This window comes from Ovis canadensis, chromosome 1 (assembly GCF_042477335.2).
Source record: "Ovis canadensis isolate MfBH-ARS-UI-01 breed Bighorn chromosome 1, ARS-UI_OviCan_v2, whole genome shotgun sequence".
NCBI classification, from domain to species: Eukaryota; Metazoa; Chordata; class Mammalia; order Artiodactyla; family Bovidae; genus Ovis; species Ovis canadensis.
The window spans coordinates 92,374,240-92,394,452 of NC_091245.1; the positions used below are offsets into that span (position 1 = coordinate 92,374,240).

Sequence of the window (20,213 nt, forward strand, 5' to 3'; positions counted from 1 at the left end):
AATGTTGTAGGAAAGAGGAAAATGCACATAGACAAAAGCATTTTAAAATAATTTTTCCCTTTTATAAGAAATCTGTTCTAAAGAATTTGAAATTTGAGTAAATTTATAAGTTTTGGTATATGTTTTAAAGTTTAACTTATAACAACTGAAAAAGCTAAAAGAAAGCCACAGAATGAAGTCAACAGCAATAATAAAACTAATACACCATTAGAAGGCTTGAATCATATTCATGTTTACCTCCACCACATGTTAAAGAAAAACAACCCAAAGAAATTTGTGTAATAACTTCTTTAGAGCACTTTATTTGATTTAATACGCACTAAAAAATATTTACCTCTTAGACAATTATGTCAAGTAAGTTTTTCTGAGTAGTCTACTGTCTGAACTGTTTAAGCTGAATTTTTAAAAAGGCAAATGATTTGCCACAAATCTGCTGACATCTGAAAAATATCTAATGGCAGGTCTTCTATTTTGGTCACTTTACATTCTAATATGTCCATACAAAAGTAGGACTAAAACTTTTAACTCAACAAAAGAGAAGCCTGTACACAGTCTAGAACACACATCTTGGATCTGAGCATCACAAATGAAGAGAAGAAAAATGAAACAGAGCCAAGGTGATTTTATCTGCCTCGGGTGCTAAAATCAGGGTCGTAAAGGTGGGTCCGCTCCAGTAACCATTCAAGTGGGGATTGATTGGCTCATCTTCAGGATATACTTACAGGTCTGTTCTAAGTCCTTAAAGCCCCCAGTCCATGCAAATGTCCCACTTGGTGGACGGATGAGTAATCTAACCCCACCGGGTTTATTTCAATATTTTGATATTTTAATAATAAGCTGCTTCTGAAGATTTTCTGAGAAGTCTGTTCTCTATTAAAATAAGATAGAACCTCAAAATATGAATGTGAACATTAGAAATAGACAGCATATATTAATTACAAATCCATTCTTGGTAGGAACATTAGTAAGAATACATATTAGCTTAAAAAACAGGCTCAGCAAATGTTGCTGATCTGCCAGAAGTTTTAGTTCACTATTTACAAATAAGACAAAGTGAAATACAGAAAATTTTACACATTTGGTAGTTGACAGATAACTGTTTGCCAATAGTGGTCTATCAGAAAACCGATATGAAGGAAGACGGGGTAAGAGCCAGCTGTCACCTCAATCAAATTTTAAATGTACAGAAAACTAGATTAATTTTCAAACAACCATTCTACCTTTCATGGGAATAAATGTGTGATCAGATGATTTGATTGGGAAGTGCAATTCTGTGGAAGTGTTTTCTGGAAATGATTATTATAAATGATCTGCTACTGAAAAGTTACCATATTTATTTCAGTAGAACACTAGAGTTGATTAAATGATGTTCAATAGGCATGTTTCCCAAATTCTTTAAGTACGAACAGAAAATAAAAATACTGTCGAATTCTTTAATCCAATATAAAAACTAAGGCCCAACAGCATCAAAACGAGAGAAAATACAATGGCATGATCCAATGTACATCTGCACTGATATCAAAGAGTCGTCTGAGAACTTTGATTTTTGACTAGAAAATAACCCAGTATTGTATATGTGTGAAGGGAGAGACATGAAAGTTGTTTTAGTAAATGTGCACTCTAGTCCGAAGAGACAATTTAACCAGTGACATGATCCTTAAGTACTTGAACACTCAGTATTTGCACCAATCAGTACCAAATGATCATCAACATCAGCCCATTCTAGCAATCAGAACCATTCTCTGAAGTAACAGAAATCTTCAAATCATTTCACTTTCACTTTTGTTTTTACTTTTAAAGTTGCAAATAGAGTCCTTTCCCCCTTTCTTGACCAGAATGTGTTTTCTGTCCATTATTTCAATCTAATACTGTGTAAAAGCTATCATCTTCTTCAAGAAGGAGCCCACTGTAGGCAGGATATTCCAGCAACACTTAAATAGAAGTTTTTCTTTCTTTTTTGAACAACTGGTTTAAGTTCATGTCATTTTACTTTATATGTACTGGTCTCTCATCTGACTTTAGGCGTTTTCTGCGGGGCTGAATAAAGTCTTCATCAGAGTCCTCAGTTACCTCACCATCATCCTCTTCCTGCTCAAACTCTGGCAAAGGTGCGAAGGTCCTGTCTGAGTAGATCTCTGTGAGTTTATCTTCAAAGTACAATGCAACTGCTTTCCCTGCCTGAGCTACTTCTGAATCAGCCTGCAAGCAAAAGATAGGAATATTCACCTATTGGTAATGCATATTCCTTCACCAAGTTTGCATGGTCTGAAAAGCTTACCTTCAAATTAATCTCTTGTGTTTCTGCATAAACTTGAACAACTTTCATCATCTAAAAAGGATACCAGAGTCAAAAAAAAAAAAGGGAAATTATAATCCTTTCTAAAGTTATAAGACTGCATAGGATTGGCGACAAAAGTCAGCCATAATAGGGGGAACAAACTGCTATGACCAGTTCAAGTGCTTCCTAAAATTATACAGAACATGGACTCCCTTTTTACAAAGCTATTACTAAAGCCACTGTGAAATTTTCTCAAAATTCTGAATTAGTGAGGTCAACCTGAATAGGAGTTGGAAAAAATTATTTGGAACAATATAAGAAAAAAATTTTTTTAAACCAACAAGGTTTCAGCAATCAATCAAAATTCCATCTGTGTGGTAATTTGTTAATTATAAATTGTTTAACTATGATTAAAATAGGTCTTCTTCCTGGCAAATGTTATTAGCTATGGTTCATGAAAACATACTTATTTGAAAATAACTGAATTAGAAAATAAGACAAGAAATTTGGGACTGTATTAATTTAACTTCAAGAGAATGAGGTTTTACTACATTCTCTGTGACACACTGCTATAAAGGCAACAAAACTTATCACTAATATTTTTAATATGAAATTAAAAAGCCACCTAGATGCTCCCAGAGGCAACTGAGTACATTTCACATGATTCAATGTGAATGTTTTAGTAATATTCATATGGCACTTGAATTTTATCAGCAATAAAGAAACTTTTAGTAATCTGAAGATTTTGTGGATTCTCATCCATTTTGTTCTCTTATAATACTTAAAATATTCCTTAACAAAAACAAATCTGACCTTCCCAAAGATAACAAAAACATCCCTGAAGGAGATATACATCACATTTCTACTAAAGGCATGGATAGCTCATCTTTATTCTCAAAAAAATACATAACCAAAGTTAATGAAAGTTATATTGCTGAGATGTTGTGAAAACTCAACGTTATACACTCTGGGTAACTAGTCAAGATGAGCCACTTGAGTTTATACTTTTAAGGTTCTATATTTATATGGTCACGAATGAAATCAAAAGACACTGGTACAAATCCCTTTCCTAAATGTATCCAAAATGTAGGCTTGTATGTAATAATTTCCTACAAAATGTACTTAACTACAGACTATTTTCTATACTTATCTCAACCCTCAACATATTCAGGAAGGGATATCCAATAATATTCTTAATTTATTACATTATATTTAAGTATATATTTCAAATTATATACAGTAAACTTTCTTCTTTGGAACTGTGGATGCAATCAAATTTTACTTTTGACAGACCTGGAGCAGAATAATTTTTTCAAATGAACTTAGAAAAAAATCTCTTGGCAGGGAAAACAAAATCCAGTAACAAAATAAGCAAACAAACAAAAACTAACAATCCAAGACTCTATAGTTTGGAAGCTAACATACTTCATTAAACCTTTCACAGTTCTTGAAGATCAAACGAACATCAGCCACAAAATCATCTGGGATTTGGTAGTGTTGGGAATGTTTTTTCTGAAGCTTCTTTTTCACGGTGGATAAATCCATTGGTTTCTTTATAATTTTATAGTAGTTTGGTATCTAAAGAAACAAATAAGGATAGATAAGGATTCTCCAAAAATGCCAAGGTGTTTAATTTGAAAATGCGAAGTATATTAATGTTAGAGAAAATTATGTGCTGATTAAGCCAGCTGGGTGCAAATGTGGAGTATAGTGAATTGTACTCAAAATCTTCTGCCACAATTACATGAAAATCAAATCACATTCAGAATATGTGGTAGTCTCCTTGGTCTTCCATGAAGGACCCAAAGTTCCATGTTTAATAAGGAAATTAAGGGGGAAAAAAATTACTCAGCAAGGATAGCCAAGCACTAGTATTAGGGACCACCTTGCCCAACAGAATTGTATGACTTTAAAATAAGGAAAGAAGTTTACAAAATGTATTGCTATTATTAGAATATGGTATCCTTTATAGAGGATAAAACCTTATATCACAGAACTCTGAACACAGCAATAGAGGCGAGACTGTAGTGACACAAGAAAAAATTTTATTAATCATTTAGTTGCCATGCCTTTCTCTAGGGGATCTTCCCAACCCAAGAATTAAACCTGGGTTTCCTGCACTGCAGGCAGATTCTTTACCATCTTCAGCCACCAAAAAAGCCCCTACTATCCACTTAGTGGTCATGCTTAGGAGTTCTGGCCCCAACTCCTGGGCAGAAATTTGTATGTTTGCAAAAATAACTGAACACAGAGAAACAATTTTAAAAGTTCATTAAAAGAAAATGTTGGAAAGTAATTTTCTACCGTAAAGTCCCTGAACTTGAAGACAAGACAGACTTCCTGGTGTCAGATGATTACTATCTGAACAAAATGCTTCCTTGTATCTAGAACCTTTTATATTTTCCATTTCTAAGCCTTCCTAGGCAAACAAATTACTATTCAATACCCTATATAACAGGTCTAGTATTCAATAATATCTTAATTCAACAATCAACAGCAAGCAAATACAATATGTGTGGCATATTTTTATCACATTTATAAGGTATCCCTGGTATTCCATTTACTATAGGATTTTAGAGCCTTTATTCCTTACAAAAAACTGCTTCAAGAAAAACAAAGCACAACGGCTTGCAAATTCTCCCCACAGTTTTCTATTAATCTTGATTGTTCATAAAAGAGGGCTTATGAAGGCAAAACCATTATAAAAGGTTCAACTTTGTACTTTTATTCAAATTAATACTTGCATAGAGATTTTTCTCCCCAAGGTACAGATCTTAGAATCAATCATACAAATGAATTTTAGAAATAATTTTGTTCAAATTCCCCCTCTATAGTTAAAAATAGAGGCAGAAAATTATGTAAATCTCCCCAGCTATAAGGCTGGTTAATGGCAGAACTAGAAGTCAAGTGTTCTAATTCCTAGTTCAAGACTCTTTCAATTATACCTGTAACCCTTATGTCCATTTTAAAAGTAAAAGAGAATGTGGAAACTAAGTATTGATCAGAGCAACAGTCTTTAAAAACAAACTGCAAATTTCAACAGTGAAACTCATATCCATTTAGCCCTAATAACATCATAAGTACTTACTACTCAAAAATTTTATCAAATACTATGCTAAAATTATTTTACACAGGTTATTGTATAGAATCCTGAAAATAACCCAATGAGGGAAGAAACAGTTTTAGAAAAGAGACTGAAGAGATTATTCAAGCCTGAGTTTTAACATCAGCAGACTAAAGCCAGAGCTCACAGTCTTAAATATTATATTAAATTTATTCACCAGGAAAGTACTAAGGTAAACAACTCACCGAAGCAGGAACTGGTTCCTGGAATTCAATACTTAATTCATGGCAATAGAGGTAAAGCAGAAGACGTTCACATTTCTGGCCCAAGAAAAGAAAAGAAAACCCATGAACTGTTTTCCCCTCTAAAAAGATATTCTTGAAAATGAGGACTTTATCAGTATAAAGTATTACCACAATAAACTGAAGATAAGCTCTCTACATACTAGCTATCCAGGACATATAGCTTATACTAGCTGTAAATACAAAAGAAAACTACCTGTTTCCCACTTAGTTCTGAGACTGTGACTACCCTCTGTCCTACTGTATATAACTTATTTACCTACTATTACCTCTTAACCATTGTTACTCATTTTAATTTCCCAAGGCAGGCGAGACACATGCTATTCCCTTTCTTGAAAGGATTCCACTCAGGTTCAAAATGAAATAAAAACTGTGTCTTCTCAATCCAATCAGAAATATTTTGTAACACTCTAAACACATACTTTCTCCTCAAACATAGTGGAAGATGGATTTATGCATTAGATCAAAGTCAAACATAATTGTAACAGCCACAGAAGTCTGTGAAAGATATTCTGTCTTTGGAGATCAGAGTACAGAACAGATCAGCAGAAATCTGAATGAAATGAGGATTTTGGATTTCATTCTTATATGATGGGTGCTTAGAGGATTTTAAGCATGGAAGCAACAGACCTGTTTACATATTTTAAAAAGAACACAATGTACTGCGTAGAAAATGGACTGTGAGGGGCAAGAGTAGAATCAGGTTTGGTGAAGAGATCTAATTTCTGGCTTGAGCAAGAGATGACTGGTGGTACTATCTGATGATGGAAATTACTGAGACAGGAAAGCAGTTTTTATGTCATTATTTTCTTGCCTTTGTTTTTTGAAGGTCAGAGGATAAGAAATCAAGATTAGGCTGGGAAATGTTAAGTGTGAGAAAGCTAAGTTTAAGAGCCTAAGGTCTGAAGAAAAGGCTCTAAGGTCTAGAGACAAAGATTTCAGAAGTCATGAATGTATATACCATCAGACAATGTGATTAAAAAATGAAATTTTACCAAGTTATATGTATGTTACATTGAAGAAAAACAAATGTACAGACAGACAACTACAGAATCCCTAATAACAAATCAGCTTGCCACTTACCCTTTGGTCCACGGGGCTTAAGCCCTGTGCAGTTTTCCCCTTCTTACTATGTTGCAAATTATCACAATCGTATTCAACTTCTGGCTTCCCAATATCTCTGCAAAATGTGCATATCCAGTCCCCACTAAAGAAGAAAACAGGCAATTAGTCTTTGTAATTTTAACAAAACTCACTCTAGGAAAGCTAGCTCTCTAGAGGTTAAGTCTTCAGTTTGTTTTCTTTCCTTTCCAGTTTTTATGGAACCCAAGAGGTACTATTTTTGCCAAATCTCATAAAGCGAAGTTATGTGATTAAAAACATTCCAAAATGTCTCCATTCTTCAACTGATTACCTTCTGGAAAGCAATATAAAACCACTACCTCCATTAAAAATGGGTCTTGTCATAGCACAAAGCTGATGATCAGCACTTGCAGTGTAAGACCAATTTTTTCAAGACCCCAGTATTATCACCACAGTGACTTCATACACATGAAGAAAGGAATACAGGATACAGGGGTCCTCAGGTATCTTCTTTTGGCATGCAATGCCAAAAATAAAACAATTATATTTTCATAGCTAGTCTTTTAAATCTGCTAATAGTTTTGTTTACATCAGGATTTCTATCAAGCTATAAACTCCAATTTGATTACTTCATATGCATTTTCTCCTTTCCCTCCCTCATCATATATATATATATATATACACACACATACATATATACATATATTTTTTTTTCTAAGGATTATACTAACACTGTGTCACCTTTTCAATTCCTCCCAAAGCATCTGCCTTTGAGAGAAAGTTTTCAGTAGCAAAATTCTAACGTTCCAGCAGACGTTACTATCCAAAGGAAACAAAAATATAAAAAGCTTTAATTTCAAGACCAAAATGTCAATGCCTTTCTTTTCTGAATGAGTAAACAAAAAGAAGGCTCTTATTAGAACTATGGTAAGTGACTATACCTTCTAAAATTTAGGTAAAATTACAATTCTTCAGAAAAATATTCTGGCATTGTTCATATATACCCAGTACTTTTCTAATCTTAAACGTTGAATTTTTCAAAAAGGGTAGCACCATTCAACCAAAACCATTGCTTCTTAGGAATCTGAGAGAAAATGCGAATCTTTATCTAGAGGCAAAAAGAAGCTGAGCTTTCCCAAGGACACCAAGCCCAGCATATGTGTTCTACTGTGTTAGCTGGTATCAGTTTGTACTGAGTGCATATCAATTAATATTTTAATGCTTGAAACCAGATTTACCTGCCATGGGGTCATACAATCCAGGGACAGTGCTCATATGCTGCCCAAATCTTTATTTACCTTTACCCCCATGTTATTCTCTTCTAAATAAGGACCTCAGTAACTCTCCACTCTAAAGTTAATGACTAAAAGACCTTTCAACTAGAGGATCAAGGAAAAAGTCTGAGAACTTTGCACATGGTGCCTCAGGCAGGCACTACTAATGAAATGCTTCCAATAGTGAAGATGAAGCTTTTTTCTTCAAAAAAGCTTGACATTAAAAGGTGTTTTCACAAAGTATTTTTTTCTTTAAAATGCCTTCCAAGAGCTTTCAAACATTAAAAAAGTAGGTTTTGGGTAAGAGCCAAGAGTTGCCTAAAACTGAATACTATTCATAATTATTATAGACCTTATCAAAATGATGGCAACAGATCAAGAAATTATCTTCAAGAGGAAATCAACTAAGTTTCTCAATACTCCAGTCCACTGCTCCTCTTAATTTAGAGGTTCATCTAATTTGCTTATATGAAGTATAAACTGAAGGTGAGTAAATAGTATTTTTTATCACTAATGCATAACTTAGATCTTGGACATTTCTTCATTCAGCTGTTAATTTCTCTAGAATGTAATGGAGTAATGGGCTTTCCTGTTAACTCAGGTGGTGAAGAATCCGTGTGCAATACAGGAGACCTGGGTTCAATCCCTGGGTTGGGAAGATCCCCTAGAGAAGGGAATTGCTACCCACTCCCATATTCTTGCCTGGAGAATTCCACTGACACAGGAGCCTGGCAGGCTACAGTCCACGGGGAGGCAAAGAGTTGGACACAATTGAGCAACTTTCATTTCACTTCACACAATGGAGTTAACAGGTTCTCTGTTTTATATAAATACTAGGCATTGGTTAAGGAGGCCATCTGTCCAGAATAACTTTATTTTTTTAGCTCATAAAAAGCAACAACAAAAAAAAATCAGTTATTTCACTTGTACCTTGGAAAGCTAAGAAGTGTTGGAACATGACAAGTTAGATGAAAGACCTTTGGACATTTTTCACAGCACAAGAGATCCCCTCCATTTTGGCAGACAGCACACCAATCTTCATTTGGGTCATCATCTTTGGTGCTGCCATCTCCTCCAATCCTTGCCGACCTGTGCATGAGGCTTCGAACTGGGGACTTTCCATTAACAAGGCTGTTGAGCCCTGACTGTTTGCAGCTTTCATTGAGATCTGCAGGTTCAGTTTTCACGTGGTTTTCCAGGCTTGTCAATGCATCCAACTCACTCTCTAGATGCAGGTTGGTTGAAAGAGGTGGTGTCAAGCTACTCTCAGGACTGCTCAACTAAAACAAAGCAAGGACAAATTCTTGAAGAATCATTTAATCCTTATGATATGCATTGTGTGTGCTACTGTGGGTGTGTTTACAACACTGACATAGCTTAATTATTTGGGAATTTATTGTAAAATTGCTTGAAATCATATTAGTAACATGAAAAATGAAAATAACCCTGAAATTATTTTGGCATGTTAATGAATGATTTTAGGAAGCAGTCTCTATACTGTTGGTTCACTTGATAATAAAGGAATTAAACTGTTAAGCATGTCGATTGGGAAGTAAGTATAGGGGTATTCTCCTATAGACAGCTGGCTACGATACACTAATTTTTCACTCAAGAATCTGTTGCACAGATTTTTCCCCCTTTCTATTGGGTTTATTTTTTTAAACCATTACTTTTAATTAAAATATAATTAATCTACAATGTTGTTGGTTTCAGGTAGACAGCAAAGTGATTCAGTTATATATGTACATTTTTTCAGAGTTTTTTTAATGGGTTATTACAAGATACTGAATACAGTTCACTGTGCTTCCTACATGATAGGTCCTTCCTTGTCACATAGCTTTTGAAAAGGATTTTGAACTATTCTTCTGCCCACTTATCATCCTAATATAGAAAGACTGTGAGTGTAAAATCTTTCACCACCTTTTTGCACTATTTTTCAGGGGAACTTTCCAAACCAAATTCTGAATGAAGAGATAACAGTACTCTCTAAATCGACAGAGCTGAAATTTCTATGTGCCAACCATGTAGAAAATTAGACATAAGTTGTAAGTAGGAAGAAAAGAACCAAGATCAAAATTTCTAAATGAAGAGAGACTTGGGCCTGCCTTCATTCTGTATTATAAATTTTATAAAGTGTTCCATCTGAGGAATTGGTTAATAATTGTTAAACTGGTTAAAAATTGATTGAAAATTATTAATCATTAATAATTCATAGGCCAAAGGAAATCTCGTTACAAAACTCTTTGAGCATTAAACTTCTTTCATGTCAGCAGTCTTAACCCTGAACTCACTGGTCCAGGAAAATGGCCAAGGATTTTTGTGGCTTGAGACTCAATGTGACTAATAAAATGATTAATAAATTTAGAAAAAGCTAGAACCCAATTTAGAATCATGGGAAAATTACATGACAAATTACAAACCAAAAGATAGCTTGAAAGGAGTCCTTAATACAAGTCTTTTCTGATCAATTACAGTTGACGCTTAGATGGAAAAAGATCAGTTAGAGAGAGATATTTGGCTTATACCAGGCACAAGAATTTAGAAATGAATACAGGTCCACAGGATCACTATCCAGACTTACACACGCAGAGATGAAAGAATCAGTGAAGTGACCTCGTTACATCACTGAACGGTTCCACTGGAACCTTACCATGCAGGCACTCCGTCTGCCATCCTCAGTCTTTTCCTGTTTCACAGCTCCTGAAAAGCTACATATTTCATCTTCAGTGCCAGGTTCTTGCTTGACCTTCACTGGATCAGACTTAAAACTAAGACTGGTCTTCTCAGCAGTTCTTCCTGATGACCCACAGCTAACAAAAACAACAAATAAAGGTCACATATGTTTGACTGTGTGGTGTACATTTATATGAAACAATTATATAAAAAGTCCATTAAGTTATATGAAATGTTCTTTAAAGTAAAACAATTTGTTAAGCTCACAGCAGATAAGGATACTTCATAATATGGTTAAGAGGAGTGTATTATAAACTCATAGCTTCAAATTTTAAAAAACGTTTATCAATCTTTCAGAAGACCCTAAACACATTGTATCGCCTGAGGAACCTACAGTACATCATTTAGGGGATCTAGCAAATAATCATTTCCCTAGGCTACTAGTATAGTGACTGCTTCTCTAAATATAACAGAAGTTTAAATTGTTCTCTATTTCCAAAGATCTAAAGGAAACATCAGTAATAGTGGTCCATGAAGTGCCCTTCAAAGGAATCACTATTTCAGCTTTTGAGTCCTAATGTGAGTTAATGTGAAGAGCAGACTCACTGGAAAAGACCCTGATGCTGGGAAAGACTGAAGGCAAAAGGAGAAGAGGACAGAAGAGGATGAGACAGTTAAATAGCATCACCAACTCAATGGATATGAATTTGAGCAAACTCTAGGAGATAGTTGAGAACAGAGGAGCCTAGCATGCTACAGTCCATGGGGTGGCAAAGAGTCAAACACGACTTAGTGACTGAACAACAACCAAAGGCTAAGAGGGACAGATACGTGACTAATTGGCTCTATCTAGATCATAAAGCAAACCACTGGCAAGAGGAGTGAATAAACTTTAAGACTGTATCACTGCCAAAAATGAAAACCCTTTTCACTCAATTTGTACTTTCCTACTAAAAGTACTGATTATTTAAAGTGTAATTTAAAAACAAGTAAATAATATAGAATCAGTCTTCCAAATGCACTTAAATAAAATCCTTACTTTGCGCTAAATTATTCAAATTAAAAACAGAAAAATCAGTCAACATTTATTATGTTAACCTTCAGCACAATACATTCTCTTTCCACACTATAATATCTTAGCTCTCTGTCCACCAAAAAAGTAGAAGAAACCATGAACAATTCAGTAGCAGTGAATTCAGTAGCCCCTAGTACCCACAAGGTTGTCTCAAAGCACTATTTCCCCACTAATATGACCAGGATTCCTTATACATTTCTCAGGCCTGAGATCAGCTATTTGTCTAAGATGAACATGTGAAATCATTTCGTAACAGGAAACAAGAATGTTTAAATGACTACTGGGATTATAGCAAAATAACTAAGAAGAAGTTTGGACAGGCCAAATATGGAACAATTTAATCATCAATAAAAATAACATCCAAAATATTAAAATATGCTTACATATATGAGCTCATAAAGTTAATATTCATTGGTCACTGTTGGAGGGTGCTGGGAATCAACTCATTAAAATAGGTAAATAAAGAGAATCAATTTATTTTGCTTTTCCACTAATCAAATAGTTGGCAGAAAATTTTTCTTTACAGAAGTATTCAAAGAAGGTATAATACAGTAACTAAAATATCATTTTCAAGCCAGGAAAAAAAAAAAAAAAAAAAAGCTAAGGCACTGACAATCACTGTTGCTGTCATAAAAGAATCTACGTTTTGTGACCCTGACAGTACACATTACCACGGTGAGGTATTATCCCCGTCCCTTTCCCTCAAATCAAACCTGAACCTAACCAAACCTCCTGACCTAAAGAGCAATACAGAGAAAAAACAAAAGGTAGTTTTTACATGAAAAGTTGGGGAAATGAGGAAAACTCTGTAAGAAAAACAATACATTTTTCTTCAACAAATACAATGAGTTTGACCTCAACATACACATTGATGGCAATGTATAGGGAGTACTGAATCTGATTAAACAAAAATCATTTTTTAAAAAAGCATTTATGAGAAAAATGGGAAATATGAACATTAACTAGAGCTCTGCTGATTAGAGTTAGCTACCAAATATTTTTTAGGTGTATAATGGTTCAATGGTTATAAAACTTTTAAATCCTTACCTTTTAAGTGATATATAGAGAAACAGTTTCAAATAAAATGACAAAATGTCTGAAATTTATTTAAAATAAATTTAGACTGGGGAATGGGTGCGAGTATAGAATAAAGACTGGCCATAACTTGATCATTGTTGAAGATGGCTGAAAAGTATATGGGAGTTCATTATAATAGTTTATTTTTCAAAATACATATTTGATTTTTCTTAATAAAAATAAACAAGCTATTAATGTAATACTCACCTGCCTCGACTACCAGTACTAGAAGTACTAGGGGGTCTCACAGGTGTGTGAGAATTGGATAAACCTGAAAATTAATAAGTCAAAATGAATATCTATGCAGGTAAGAAAATTCAGAATTCTACCTACCCACTACAGAATTCAAGTATTATTATAAAGCAGTTCAGCAATTCTTGGAAATCAGACCTAGTCTTAGTCTCTAAGTCAAGGATTTCATGTGTAATCATTGGCAACTGTCAATCAGATTCTCTCAGCTGAGCCCAGAAAGCATTCTCAGAATCCTCTCAGAGCAACACTATTCAATCAATGGAAACTACCATATCAAGAGAAAGCTATTTGCCATCCCACCCAAAGTCATTTGATAAATATCCTACTTAGATTCCTATTAATTATTCTTTAAAAGTCCTGGAATACATTCATTAAACCTCAAAAATAGTATTAATCAAAAAATGTATTAAATGTGGATTTTTCATGAGATGCATCATTAAGTCTGAACTGTTCTAACTCTAAAAATAATGAAGTGGTATGTTTCAGTAAGAAACATGAAAAATACATTCCATAACCACTTCCACAGTGTCCATCTATTTCGAGCTGCTTTAATAATTCATTCATGTCAAAGGGTTAATAAAACTGGGATTTTGGAAGAGGTCTCTATCTCATGGACTTGACTGGCTACTGAAAATTGAACTGCAAATTGAAAATTCACTTGCTCTTCCTCATTTCTTGCTTTTTGAACAAATTTTCGATTTTTTCATTATTTAACAAAGTGTTTTAAACTTGAGTTGAAACCAAAGAATTCTTCAATTGACAACCTGTGTTGTAAAATAGAAGACATGGAGAGTAAATACATCTACAAATCCAGCAAAAAAACATAAATACAGCTGGAGGTTGAGGGAGGGGAAAATCACAGTTCTGAAGAATGTACACCACAGATACATATTATTTCAATTCACTGAAGACTGCCAACAACATTTGAAGAAAAATAATTAGAGCAATCAGGAAAAAAAATATTATTATAATGGTTAAGTTTATGTTTCAACTTGGCTAGAATATGGTACCAGTTCTTTGTGGAAAGGTATTTATTAGGTTGGTGCAAACGTAATTTTGGTTTTTGCATTGTTTAGATTTGCCATTTGATACTGGAATACATTCTAAATAAATGTGGTTATGTTATACATCATTTTAATGCACATTTCTCACTTTTTTTGCTAATGACTTATTACTTGCTGTTTATTTTATATTTATATTAGATTAGGGAAATGATGTTAGACAAAAAGCAATCAATCTCATCTTTGATTTTCTTATTTAAGTTCAAAATGGGCGTAAAGCAGCAGGGACAACTTGCAATATCAGCAACGCATTTGACCCAGGAATTGCTAACACACACACAGTGCAGTGGTGGTTCAAGAAGTTTTGCAAAGAAGACAAGAACCTTGAACATGAGGAGTACAGCGGCTGGCCATTGGAAGTTGACAACGACCAGTTGAGAGTCATCATCGACGCTGATCCTCTTCCAACTACACAAGAAGTTGCCAAAGAACTCAACATCGACCATTCTACAGTCATTCGGCATTTGAAGCAAGTTGGAAAGGTGAATAAGCTTGATAAGTAGGTGCTTCATGAGCTGACCAGAAATCAAAAAAATCGTCATTTTGAAGTGTTGTTTCCTCTTATTTTACGCAACACCACCAATCATTTCTCCATTGGATTGTGAGGTTGATGAAAAGTGGATTTTATATAACAACTGGTGATGACCAGCTCAGTGACTGAAGCTCCAAAGCACTTCCCAAAGCCAAACTTGAACCAAAAAAAGGGTTATGGTCTGTTTGGTGGTCTGCTGCCTGTCTGATCCACTACAGTTTTCTGAATCCTGGCAAAACCATTACATCTGAGAAGTATACTCACCAAACTGATGAGCTGCACCAAAAACTGCAATACCTCAGCCAGCATCGGTCAACAAAAAGAGCCCAATTCTTCTCCACAAACCTGACCGCATGTCAGACAACCACTGCTTCAAAAGTTGGAACAAATTTGGCTACAAAGTTTTGCTTTATCCACCATATTTAAGTGACTTTTCATGAACCAACTACCACTTCTTCAGGCATCTCAACTACTTTTTGCAGGAAAAATGCTTCCACAACCAGTAGGATGCAGAAAATGCTTTCCAAGAGTTCATCGAATCCTGAAGCATGATTTTTATGCTACAGGAATAAACAAACTTACTTCTTATTGGCAAAAATGTGCTGATTGTAATGGTTCCTATTTTGATTAATAAAGATGCATTTGAGCCTAACTAGAATGATTTAAAGTCAAGGTCCAAAACTGCAATTACTTTTGCATCAACATGATAGATGTTACTGACATTTAAATCAGTAGATACTGAGTAAAATATAATGAAGGTGGGTCTCTAACCAGTTGAAGACCTTAAAAGATTGAGTTCCCTAGAGCAAGAAGGAATTTTGCCTGAACTCAAGACTGGCATCAACTCTTCCCTGGGTTTCCACTCTCCTGACAAGCCCAGCAGATTTCAGACTTGCCAGCCCTAACAATCACATAAGCCAATTAATTCCTTAACCTCTGTCTCCTCTCTCTCCCCACACACACACCATTCTACTGTTGGTTTTGTTTCTCTGGAGAATCCTAATACATACACTGAGAGATACTTTTTTAAGATGTTACAGAAATGAGGCGGTACCTCGACTGACTTTACCTGATGATCCTGGAGATAGGGCAGAGGGTCCTGGGGAGGGATTCATGGTGCTTGTGGGCTGTGGGGGTAGGTGACTGCCTGAGATGTATCTACTTAGCAGATTATCTAAACTACTTGAACCAGCATCTTCCAACTAAAGAAAAAGAACAAAAAGATAAATTTGCTTTGATTAAAGCAGATAACTTATTTCATTAATATAATCATTTATACTCAGTTTACTAAAACAGATTATCCTATATCAAACTCAGCTTAATTGTTCCTTCCTTATCCTCCTGAGGACCCACACAATATAGTTTATGCAAATATAGCTATAATTAAAATGATTCAATAAATACCTGGCAGCTCCAGACAAAGCCCAATAACCCACTAAATCCCTTGTGTTTTACTATGAACATAGTTCTGACACACCCTTACTCTTTTGCCTTTTCTCAAGGCTGATGTAGGATCCTGTTTTTCAGCATCTTTGTCCCTAGCACCCCCCAACTTTATTTCAACATCCATGGTCGTGCCAAAATCATTCAACTAAACAGACACTTAACCACGTCCGTATCTAATTTAAAAGTTCTGAAAAGTCTATTACTCAACAGAAAGCCTTTAACTTGAGGTATAAGGTCCCTTATTACACACAAAAAAGGAGGCACTCAACAGAAAAACTAAGCCCTTTTAGCACACTGGATGCAGTAAGTTAAAAGCCAGAGGACCTGGTGCTGTGACTGTGGGCTAGCTCCCAATTTGAACATCAGCTCTCTGTCTTTAAACATCCTACTCACAGGGGAGAACTGTGCTGATAAGATGGGAAAATATTCACGTAGAAAAATAAATAGTAGCAAAAAATACTTAACTATGGAAATTACCTTAAGAAAAATTTTATACTATCCCATATCAGAAATGGTCAAATTATTCTTAATTAAATAATTGCTCATCTTCTTGATCTTCTTGCTTATCTACTGATCTATTTTTACCCACATCTGCCTCTTTTAATCTTCTCGCTTACTAGAGGCAAGATCACTTTTTAGGCAAATCTACTTCTCATTCAAAACAGGAAACTGGGGCCTGGTGGTTAAGAATTCGCCTTGCAATGTAAGGAACGACAGTTCAAACCCTGGTCCAGGAAGATCCCACACGTGGTGGAGTAGCTAAGACCATGTGCCACAACTACTGAGCCAGTGCTCTAAAGCTCCTAAGCTGCATATAGTGAACCCATGGACTACAATGACTGAAGCCTGTGCACCTAGAACCCGTGCTCCACAACAAGAGAAGCCACTGCAATAGTGGCCCATGCACGGCACAGAGAGTAGCTCCCTCTCGGCGCAACTAGAGAAAGCCCATGTGCAGCCACGAGGACCCACCACGTGGGGCCAAGAAGTCAGTCTTTAAAAAACACCCGAAAACCGAAGACATATTGGTACATTTACTTCTCACTCTCCTTTCCCCCTCAAAATCACACTGATTTTCAAGGCTATAAAACAGGAAAGAGTGGCATCAAATCTGGAAGAGAAACCATAAATATAAACCAAGGTAGAATTGGACTGACAATAACAATGATCAGAATAAAGCAGCTCACAACATACTACAGGCAAGAAAGGACTCTCCTGAAGTAAACAGCTTTCATCATAAAAAGAAGCTGAACCTATCAACAAAGTGGAAGGAAGGTACCTCAAGACAAAAAGGGCCATTTATGATAAGCTCACAGCTAACATTATACCTAACAGGGAAAAGCTGAAGTGAAAGCGTCTCCTGTAAGATCAGGAACAGACAAGGATGACTACTCTCACTGCTACTTACTATTCAACATAGTATTAGAAGTCCTAGCCAGAGTAATCAGGCAAGAAAAAGAAGCAAGAAGTACAACTGTCACTATCTGCAGATGACATGGCATTATATGTACAAAACCCTAAAGACTTCACCCAAAACCTGTAAGAATAAATGAATTCAGTAAAGTTGCAAGACACAAAAATCAATATATGAGAATCTGCTGCATTTCTGTACACTAATAATGATCTATCAGAATAAGAATTTAAGAAAACAATCCCAGGGGAGTTCCCTGGATTGGCTAGTGGTTAGGATGCCAGGCTTTCACTACCAGGCCCAAGATCAATTTCCTGTCAGGGAAATGAGACCCTGCAAACCGTGCGGCACAGCCAAATAAATAGAGTCTGTGCTCCACAAAAAGAGAAGCCACCTTAACAAGAAGCCCATTCACTGCAACGAAGAGTAGCCCCCGACTCATTGCAACTAAAACCTCAGCACAACCAAAAATTAAAAAATGAATCAATATAATTTTTAAGAGTACTTAAAAAATAAAATCACATGAAAAAGAATAAACCACCTAGGAATAAATTTAACCACAAGGTCAAAGATATATACACTGAAAACTGTACAACATTGATAAAAGAAACTGTAGGACACAAATAAATGCAAACATAGTCTGGGCTCATGGGCTGGAAGAATTAATACTGTTAAAATGTTCATAATAACGAAAGCAATCTTCATATTCAATGCAATCCCTATCAAAATTCCAATGGCAGTTTTCACAGAAACAGAACAAACAATCCCACAACTTCTTTGGAGCCACAAAAAAGCACAAATAGCCAAAGCAATCTTGGGAAAGAAGAAAGTTGGAGGCATCATAGGCCAGGATTTCAAAGCCACAGTAATTAACAGTATGATACTGGCATAAAACCAGACATACAGTTCAATAGAAAAGAATAGCCAGAAATAAACTCCTACATATATGGTCAATTAATATAAGACAAAGGAACCAAGAATATACAAACAAGGAAAGGATCGTCTCTTCAATAAACAGTGTTGGGAAAACTGGACAGCCACATGCAAAACAACAAAACTAGACTACTATCTGACACCATACACAGAAACCAGCTCAAAGTGGATCACTCAAAGACCTGAATGTAAGACCTAGAAGAAAGCATAGGCAGTGATAAGCTCCTGGACACTGATTGTGGCAATGATTTTTTGGATCTCATTCCAAAAGCAAAATTAAACAAGTGGGACTACATTCAAACTAAATAGCTCCTCCACAACGAAGGAAATCAGGAACAAAATGAAAAAGAAACATACTGAAGGAAGAAAATATCCATAAATCATATATCTGATAAAGGGTTAATATCCAAACTACATAAAGAACTCACACAACTGAAGAGTAAAAAAACTAAACAATCTAGGGACTTCCTTGGCAGTCCAGTGATTAAGACTCTGTGCTTCCACTGCATGGGATCAGGGAACTAAGATCCTACATGCAACTCCCCAAAATCCAATTAAAAATTGGGCAGAGAATTTGAATAGGTATTTTCCCAAAGAAGACAGAGATGGCCAACAGTTACATGCAAAGGTGCTCGACATCACCAATCCTCAGGGAAATGCAAATCAAAACCACAGTGAGCTATCACTTCACCCTAGTTAGAACGACTATTATAAAAAACACAAGAGATAACAAGTGCTGGTAAGGATGTAGAGAAAAGGGAACCCTTGTGGACTGTAGTGAGAGTGTAAACTGGTACATCCACTATGGAAAACAGTACAGAAGTTTCTTTAAAAGTTAAAAACAGAACTATCACACGATTCAGCAATTTCACTTCTGGGTATTTACATGAAGAAAACAAAAAACACTAATATTTTTCTAATTTAATTTTTTGGCCACATCAAGGCATTCAGGATCTTAGTACCCCAACCAGGACCAAATCTGTGCCCTCTGTAGAAGCATGGAGTCTTAAACTCTGGACCACCATGGAAGTCACCCAAAACACAAATTTGAAAATATATATATGTGCCCCCATTTCACTGCAACGTTATTTATAACTAAGATATAAAAACAACCTAAGTGTCCATCAAGAGATGAAGAAATAAAGCTATAGATAAATGAATAAAATTGTGTGATATACGCATATACACAATGGAATAAGTATTAGCCATAAAAAGGAAAGCTTGTCACATGTGACAATATGAATGGACCTGAAGGCATTAAGCTAAGTGAAATAAATCAGACAAATACCATATGGTCTCAGTTATATGTGGAATTTAAAAACAAACAAAAACAGAATCAAGCTTGTAAATACAGACAGATTTGTGGTGGGCAGAGGTGGTAAGTGGGTGAAAGGGATCAAAAAGTACAAACTTCCAGTTATAAAATAAATCATGGGGAGGTAATGTATAGCATGGTGACTCTTATTAACACTCTATTATATATCTGAAGATTTACTTTCTTAGCAACTTTTAAAGTCCTCCTCTCACACACACAAAATTTTTATGTATGGTGATTGATGTTAACTAAAATTACTGTGGTAATCATTTTGTAATGGATACAAATATTAAATTACTATGCTGTACAACTGAAACTAAGTCAATCACACCTTAATTGTAAAAAAAGGTAAATAGGCCTTTCTCATAAAGCCCTTTAAAAACCTAATGTCACAGACATAAAAGGCAGAAAGTGAGAGCATGCTGTGGGCTAGCTAG

The 20,213-nt window shown here is 35.3% G+C and overlaps 1 protein-coding gene across 2 annotated transcripts in view; it reads right to left on the bottom strand.

The window, feature by feature from the left end:
• Nucleotides 1-273: 273 nt before the first annotated feature.
• TRIM33 (tripartite motif containing 33) overlaps nt 274-20,213 on the bottom strand; it is a 144,605-nt gene continuing 124,665 nt past the window's right edge. The window contains exons 12-20 of one of the 2 annotated variants that reach the window (XM_069601301.1): nt 15,741-15,873; nt 13,034-13,097; nt 10,652-10,811; nt 8,932-9,281; nt 6,728-6,851; nt 5,588-5,662; nt 3,704-3,856; nt 2,279-2,329; nt 274-2,199 (exon numbers count right to left, since the gene is read on the bottom strand). In XM_069601301.1, coding sequence (XP_069457402.1) covers nt 1,987-2,199; nt 2,279-2,329; nt 3,704-3,856; nt 5,588-5,662; nt 6,728-6,851; nt 8,932-9,281; nt 10,652-10,811; nt 13,034-13,097; nt 15,741-15,873 — 1,323 coding nt within the window. In that variant the 3' untranslated portion in view covers nt 274-1,986. The remainder of the gene's footprint in view (nt 2,200-2,278; nt 2,330-3,703; nt 3,857-5,587; nt 5,663-6,727; nt 6,852-8,931; nt 9,282-10,651; nt 10,812-13,033; nt 13,098-15,740; nt 15,874-20,213) is intronic. The other variant, XM_069601307.1, reaches the window with a different exon arrangement.